The sequence below is a fragment of the Sesamum indicum genome, linkage group LG9 (genome assembly GCF_000512975.1).
Source record: "Sesamum indicum cultivar Zhongzhi No. 13 linkage group LG9, S_indicum_v1.0, whole genome shotgun sequence".
Classification (NCBI taxonomy): domain Eukaryota; kingdom Viridiplantae; phylum Streptophyta; class Magnoliopsida; order Lamiales; family Pedaliaceae; genus Sesamum; species Sesamum indicum.
The window spans coordinates 7,030,374-7,038,413 of NC_026153.1; the positions used below are offsets into that span (position 1 = coordinate 7,030,374).

Sequence of the window (8,040 nt, forward strand, 5' to 3'; positions counted from 1 at the left end):
AGCAAGGTAGCATACATGAGAGAAGCAATAGGTCAATCTCTTCCTTTTGGGCTATCCAAATTTAGGGATGAGACGCACTTTTTCAGTGTATCTCCAGAGATACGTTTCCTAGAGTTACAGGTCAATTGCTGCTGTCAAAACAGATGTTAACTAAATGTGGATCGATGTTTTACTTCTTGTAAAACGACTGGAATTGATACATTCTCCACGTTTTGCACCTTACAGCAACCCAATCAAACTACCAAATGTTAGCAAGTGCCTTAGTCAAAAGCTCTCAGACAGTATTTTCTGAAGATGCGGATACCTTTTATTAAACTATACAAAATCTGCATTTGCTGACGTAAGCTCCATAAAACGATTGTATCTAAAGCACATAGTATGAGTAGTGGAAGAGCTAGAGAGCTTCAAAAAACTCCGAACTAAACTTCTCAGTTCTCCTGCCTAGGTTTAGTTGTCAGCCCAAATCCAAATGGAAATAGAGGATCATAATGGGGGTCGCCAATGTTCATGGGAAGCTGGTCCACTGATCTAAACCAAGTTCTTCCAAGTTTACCAGTAAACCCTTGTTGACCAAATAGAACATCAGCTACACCTTGGCCTTCTGTCCCCGGAAGCCATGCAGCCACGAGTGCATCTATTTCTGCAAGATGAGGCTCGATTACAACTGGGCGCCCAGAAATGACAATAACAACACATCTAACAATCCCACAGACGTTCTTAATAGTGCGTGGCCCAGGTTCGATGATTCTCAGATTCTTGCTGTCACCATACATCTCAGCATATGGAACCTCTCCCACAACAACAATGGCACAAGAGAACTTGTGTAACCTGAGAAGGTTTGTATCAGGATTTTCCATATGGACAACATGGGTAGAAGGATGAACAGTCTTTCTTATACCCTCTAAGATCGTAGTTCCTGCCAAGTTCCGAAATCAGAGCCTGAGTCAATATTCCGTTTGCCACATCTCGGTTCTCTAATCGTTTTGTTCAAGATAAAAAAAAAATAATTACACTCTCCTCACAGTTATGTTTTACATAATAGATTTACCCTTTAAGAACGGATGTGAGGGGAACTTCTAACCTGAAACATGACTATACGCGATGTGAATGTGATTTTCAAATTTTAAGAGGGTTTCATTATGCACAGACTTCAGGGAGTTCCTTTTGTCACAGGCCTTTCAAGAAAAAATACAACCCTTTCAACTTGTTGAGAATTTATGAAAGTTCCATAGGGTATCATAAACATACCAACTATGCGGTCATTGCCATGAACACCCTGCCACTCCACTGTCCAGCCTCCACATTGGTATCCAAGATTATCAGCATGAGTCCCTGCAACTAGCAGTTTTCCAACTTTCTTGGGGAAGGGAAGCAATGGCTGATTAGCACTTTTACCATTCTTCAGAAGCACAAGGGATTTCCTCACTGCTTCCCTTGCCAATTCCCTATGTTCCTGTCCAAAGAGTAACCATTTTAGTTGAAGCAGAAGAGGGAAGAAAAGAATAGCTGGTATAGAAGTTTACAGTAATTTACTAGACAAAAATGACCTGGCTGCCTAGTTGATTTGCCAGGCTAAGATCAGCCAAAGGGTTCTCAAAGAGACCCATAACAAACTTGACTCTTAATATCCTCCGGACTGCATCGTCTATCCTGCTCATCGGGATAATATTTTTCTTCACTTGGGAAGTCAGATGCTCGATGAATTCAGTAAAATTTTCTGGGAGCATAACCTAGGATCATCAAACCAACTGTATCTATATTAGGTAGAATGACCATTAACACAGACTTTTCTGATATATGAAATTTCCTTCATTACCATGTCTATTCCTGCAAGAACTCCAGCTTGAACTGAATAAGAGTAGTTTGCATGGGGTGGATCTGTTATCCTGTCGATGCCCTTCCAATCTGATATGACAAAACCCTGAAACGGACATCCAGAATCGGAAGGTAGACATAAGACATTCTCTTCATTTGGCTTGTCTGGCTTGGGAAAAAATCTGAGAAAGATCGTTTATAGCTTACCCTGAACTTAAGCTTGTTCTTAAGGAAACTCGTAATAAGTTCATGGTTGGCATGCATCTTCTTGCCGTTCAAGCTCGAATATGCTATCATAACTGTGGAGACACCCTTTATGATTGAATCAAAATACGGGGACATGTGGATGCTAAGCAGCCCATGAAAGTCGATCAAGGTGTTGTTTTCATCAATACCATTGACCGTACCACCATCACCCACGAAGTGCTTAGCACAAGCTGCAACTTTTTTCCTTGACAATATAAATCAATCTATTAGGTGCATGGAATATGGATGATCACGAACAGGTTAAATGATTATGGAACATTAAGAAACAAACGTTGCACATTGAATGGTAGGTGCTAAGAAATGCATCACAGGTTGCAGGACTTAAGATGTAAAAGTGGAGAAGATAAGAATATTTTAGTTATTCATACTTTCCAGCAACAAAGGGAACACCCTTTTGGAGATGAGACGGGATGTCTCCCTGTAAACCAGGTATGATGTCAGTCATTGCTCGAACAATCTTATGATCTTCACTAAAGCTTTCATAACAACGACCCCATCTTGGATCCCTGCATACCTATACAACTGAACAGATCAGATTGTATATACACAAACTATTCAAACACCAATTTGAGAGGACTTTGAAATTAAGTTGCTCATTTTTTGCTTACAGAAATGCTGGGTGCAAAAGTGTATGGAATTCCTGTGGCTCTAACTTCAAGTGCCGTAGCAGCTCCTATTCGTTTCACAAGGACTGGATCTCTGTTCACCATTTTGGTCCATAAATAACGGTCTAGAAATTCTATTTGATTGGTGAAAGTGAATGATACAAGAGGCTTGATTTCAAAAGAAAGCCAAAGTTCAAATATGAATCAGCTTGAATCAAGAGTGATCTGCGGCACCCATTTTTGTAATGGAAAGATTCACACAAGATATCTTTAATAAAATAACAAGAAATAAGATTTGTTTAACTAAGAGAAGAACATAATTCTTAGCAGTTAGCAGTGGAGTGTTATACTTGCCTGGTGACTCCAAGTCCAACATTGTGAGGAAAAACAGTGGCCTTGTAGACAAAGCTGTGGCCGTGAATAGCATCAATCCCATAAATCATTGGGATTCCAAGGCGGGTCGAAAGCGCACCCTTTTGAAGATCATTCACCATATTCACCCAATCCTCAGCAGAAGCCTTAGGAGGTGGAGGACTCCCCCCTGCACTTATTACACTCCCTGCCCATTTTCAAAAGCTTTTCTTAGAGGATCACATTCAAATGCTATAAACCCAACTTGCACCGATGAGTTTTTAATTGTTTCTTGAAACAAAAATACTTCATTTGAGCATAAAACAGGAAAAAGGGGTTGTGAAGTATTATGGATATACCAACGAAATACTTCTTGACGATGCGTGGAGAGGCAAGCGTCCTCTCAATTTGTGTCATCTGCCCAATCTTTTCTTCAAGGCTCATTCTCCTCATCAAGTCTTTGATTCTCACATTCAGTGGCTGTTTGGGGTCTTTGTATTTCGGGTACCCCTCGGCTTCTGTAGCAGCAGCTGCCAGCAACCACAAGCACAGCACCAGAAAACTCATCGTTAAGGCCACTGAATACTTCCCCATTTTTCTGCAGTCCCCACTATCTCTGCATAATTTAAGACAGCAAAAAATGTCATTTTTGTCTACTCAGCATCTGCATGTGCATGAAAATTCTAATGCTTCTGAAGAACAAAACGTTAACATGTATCCATCATAACCAGTTTCAGGAGGAAGATACGAAAACCTTAATCACAACAGTGAGAGCTAGCTACAGTCTGATATGTGTGTGTGTGTGTGGTAATATATATAGATCTATATACTCTATATCTGTACTATGATAAAATTATGCATAGGCTCGGAGGATTCTTTCATTTTTTTATTTGACCAAAATATTCTTATCAGTATGTTGCTTTTGTGGTATTTATGTAACGGTAAATTATATTTTGCGTTTTGGACTATACCTATTTTTATACTTTGTCATCTAAACTTTTTTTTTTTTTTTGTCTATTTGCTATCTCAACTTTGTGAAATTTGCATCTTGCTATATATAAGCATTTTCTGTTCGAGTTTTTGTTAGAAATGCACTGCACATGTGATATTTTACCCATAAATGCATGTGAAGTTTTTTTAGTAGAAAAATCGATTGAAAAACGTTCATATATCACAAAGTGTAAATCCGTAAAGTTGAGGTAGTAAGTTGACAAAAAAAAATGAGATGGCAAAGTGTAAAAATGAGTATAATTCGGGTAGCAAATTACAATTTACCCTTTATGTAAATTATATTTTTCCATTCAAACGAAAACTCTTTTTACACTTTACCATCTTATTTTTTTTTTTTGTTAAACTTACTATCTCAACTTTGTGAAATTTTCATTTTTCATATATGATCATTTTTTAGTTGATTTTTTGTCGGAAAAACATAACATGCGTTGCACATATGATATTTAAGGACGGTGAATGAATAAAATATCATATGAATGCTAAAACAGATCCCCTGAAAGTGATTAATCAGATATATAAAAATGGATCGTGTACATTGACAAAATTCAACTAATAAGTAAATCTTTTTCAAGAATTCATAATCTTTTGATTTCTTACACAGTAGTAGGAGTGGTGACACTGTTTCAGTGACATGTTTGATCATACAACTCCTGAAAGTGGAATGTGTAGCTAAGTGGACGCAGCACTCACTCGCCATGAAAAGATAGAAACCATTATTACAACAACGTTCACATTTCAAGATTTCGACAGCATGAACTTTGTAACTGTTGTGTACATGAGAAGCAGGACTAAAACATTGGTGTAATCTATCAAGGTTCATGTTAAAAGTGTAAAACTATCAACTTAGCTTCCTGAATGAGAGAGCAGGCTGTTTAAGTACATCTCCACAGCAGTTAGGCCACAGAGTTGCTTAACTACAGGTGGAGTAGCAGGAACGTCCAGTAGAAATGTGGGATCGGTCCCTTCAACCGCTCCCCAAGACTTGAGCTGTTTTCTGGCCTCACTAATGGCAGCTCGTGTAGCGCAGTAAACGGATACTGCCATAAGCAAAGGAGGTTCACCGCAAGCTGGACAAGAGTATCAGATTTTTCAGTTAGAAAAAATGTTGAGTTAGAGTGTGAGAGTAATTGTGGGAGAGAGAAGGGGGAGCAGAGAAAGCATAACCATGCTCACTGTATAGATGTGATACCATAATATGAGATTGTGGCATGACAAGATAATATTTAACAAAATTTCTACAAGAGTATTTCCTGTTCCTGGACGTTTAAAGGCTCTAGCTCTTTGTTTAATGGACAGGTGTTTTATGGGGACATACTATGAGCACAAGAATCCTTCCTCTTCTTACATGGTTTCTCATGGAACAACATCAAAATTTGTGCTCGTTGCATGCTATTTCACTAGGTTTACATCATAAATTCAGTAGGAAGAGGAAATCTTTGAACATGAACCAAGTTCTGATCCCATCTTGTCTAGATAATTTTAGGATCTCTCAATTGAATACAATGCTTAATCCGTCACATATTTTTCCACGCAGTGTTCATCAAACTATACATCTGCTGCATTTTTCACCTCATCTTGCAAAAAATTTCTTTTTTTACATTCTACCAGTGTACTACTTGGAAGTCAGCATCTCAGAGAGGAACAAATCAAGATAAGTTTGGGGACAAACTGTTAAATCTTTTTCTGCTTTTGGAACATACCTTCTATGCTCAAACATTTACCACACATATCTCGTGCAAAAAAGATCCGCAGGCAAATCACACTTTAAACAGTATTTTTTTAACAGTATATTTATAGAGCAAGCAACATACCCTTAGAGGAGAGTATACGATTTTGGTGGTATCCGCTGTTTAGCACCTCAACATTAAATTGTTTAGGTATAGTGTCAAGAGTTGGGATCTTGTATGTCCATGTGCTGTCCGTAATAATCAATCCATCTTCATTAGCTAAGTATTCTTCAATCATGAAAAATCCAAGGCCTTGGACAAAAGCACCCTCAATCTGTAAAAGGCAGAACATTAGATCAATTTAACGAGCCAGTAAACTTAATCATATGGCATTCACTATATAATGGCCAAAAGGCAGTGACAAGATGTACCGAAAGTCACAAGTAGGCAAGAAAAACTCGGTCATTTTAAGCAATATGACTGCTGTAAATAAATCTGATTTTCCTAATTGATACAAGTGAAAACAAGTAATAGGATTTTGATATATATACCTGTCCCAAATCTACAGCAGGGTTCATGCTCTGCCCGCAATCATAGATCATATCAGTTCTCAGTATTGTTGTTTCACCTGTCAGGACATTTATTTCAACCTGCAAAGAAAAGGATTCAAAGACTACTGGTGTGATTTCATAGGAACTACCTCTATAATACATCTAGGGAGCATTATGCTTCTTACTACTGTGAGATTATAAACAGCAAAACACTATAAGTAGCTCTCAAATTGACAAATTCCATATAGAATATAATCAAAGAATTCTATATGGTAATAGGAAGTTCCTGATGCTGGTGACTAAATTCAAGAACAGAACAGATTGAGATCATTTTATTATTATCATATTCTTTGAGACAGCTTCTGTGTCAAAGGTCCCTGCCAAACCCTCATGTAGCGCTGCTTGCATTGTTTACAAGAGATAATTTAAACAACTCAACCAGAAAACTTTACCTGACTTACTACAGCACCATAGTTCAGGTACGATGTAGAACCCTCAGGCACAAAGTAAGAATTTGCTGCTAAGTTTATAGAATGGCTATGTGCCTGCATTCAGAAATCAAAGCATGCGGTGCAAATTAAAATATGTAAGAACAATACAAAGCAAAAATTTCCAAAGGAAAACAACTCATTGACATAATTTACTGAAACTTCTTATAAAAAATTGAAAATGAGTAAAATACATTTACTTTTATCTGGACAAGCACCAGTTCGTGAAGTTTAATGTTGATGTAAAAGAGGAAGATACCAACAACGTTATCTTTGCTGCTATTCCATACTCAAAACTTAATAAGTCAATCCAGCAGAGCCCCATGGACTAAAACTAGAAAATTTCGTTTAATTTGGATGAAATAAAGTTTGGAAGAGAATTTATATACACAAATCACAAACCTGTAGAATCAGATCGTTCCATTTCACTGAACCCACTTTTTCCTGCAAGCTTTTCTTAAGAGAGGTGAGTCTTTCAACCAAAATATTGCAGCATTGTCTAACAGCAGCACAACTTGATTCAGATGAAGTGCTCCCAGAAGTAATGCCTCCTTGTACTAAGCTCAAGGTGTCTGACTGTATAACTCGTACTTTTTCCACCAAGTCTTCAGTTCCATCACATTGAATTAAACTGAGAGCATAGGCCGTTGCTTGTTTTACCTTAGTCCAAAGTCCCTGGCCCATCTCTATACCTCCAACTTCTACAACAATAGATCCATCCCAAAGGATACTTACTTTTGCCGGGATTTGACCTAGGGACACTTGATACACAATTGGTACTCGAGATACACCCTGTTTACGCCATATACTAGAGCTGTTGAATTGTTCTATGTTTGCAATATTTTGCATATAGCCCGATGATCGAGCTACCTTATCCCAAATAGATGGCAAAGTATACTCTGTCAAGTCTCCAGTAGCATCAGTATAGAACAATTTTAGGCTTTCATATGTATGAAAGTTAATATTCCTGACTGAATCCACTTCCATGGACAGCACAGAAGCAACACGCTCTAGTATTGCTTCAGCAATAAATGATCCCTGTACATCCCCTGGGGCCCGCATTGCTGATTTGCTCGAATGGTTCGTCTTGCATAGTTTTATGTCAAAAGATAGAGCTCCCCAGTTATACTTTTTAAGTGCAGTGACTATGCCATGTGGCATAAAGGGGCTCACATCTTCACTAATTCCTGCATTGATTAGTATGTCAAGGTGTAATGCTGTGATCTTCCCGTTAGATTTGAATCCGACACTGTACGTTATCTTCATAGGGTGTCTTCCTCCTGCA

The 8,040-nt window shown here is 38.1% G+C and overlaps 2 protein-coding genes across 2 annotated transcripts in view; both read right to left on the reverse strand.

The window, feature by feature from the left end:
* Positions 60 to 3,701, reverse strand: LOC105170959 (beta-glucosidase BoGH3B-like). The gene is made up of 9 exons (XM_011091929.2): positions 3,398 to 3,701; positions 3,042 to 3,246; positions 2,691 to 2,781; positions 2,451 to 2,596; positions 2,023 to 2,266; positions 1,817 to 1,921; positions 1,548 to 1,730; positions 1,249 to 1,453; positions 60 to 916 (listed from the first exon to the last, which is right to left on the reverse strand). The coding sequence occupies exons 1-9, from the start codon at positions 3,630 to 3,632 to the stop codon at positions 429 to 431; spliced, it is 1,902 nt and encodes a 633-aa protein (XP_011090231.1). The 5' UTR covers positions 3,633 to 3,701; the 3' UTR covers positions 60 to 428.
* LOC105170960 (indole-3-acetaldehyde oxidase) overlaps positions 4,598 to 8,040 on the reverse strand; it is an 8,973-nt gene continuing 5,530 nt past the window's right edge. The window contains 5 exon segments of the mRNA XM_011091930.2: positions 4,598 to 5,116; positions 5,861 to 6,050; positions 6,268 to 6,366; positions 6,720 to 6,812; positions 7,158 to 8,040. The exon segment at positions 7,158 to 8,040 is cut by the window's right edge and continues 9 nt beyond it. Of these exon segments, the coding sequence (XP_011090232.1) occupies positions 4,893 to 5,116; positions 5,861 to 6,050; positions 6,268 to 6,366; positions 6,720 to 6,812; positions 7,158 to 8,040 (1,489 nt within the window). The 3' untranslated portion in view covers positions 4,598 to 4,892.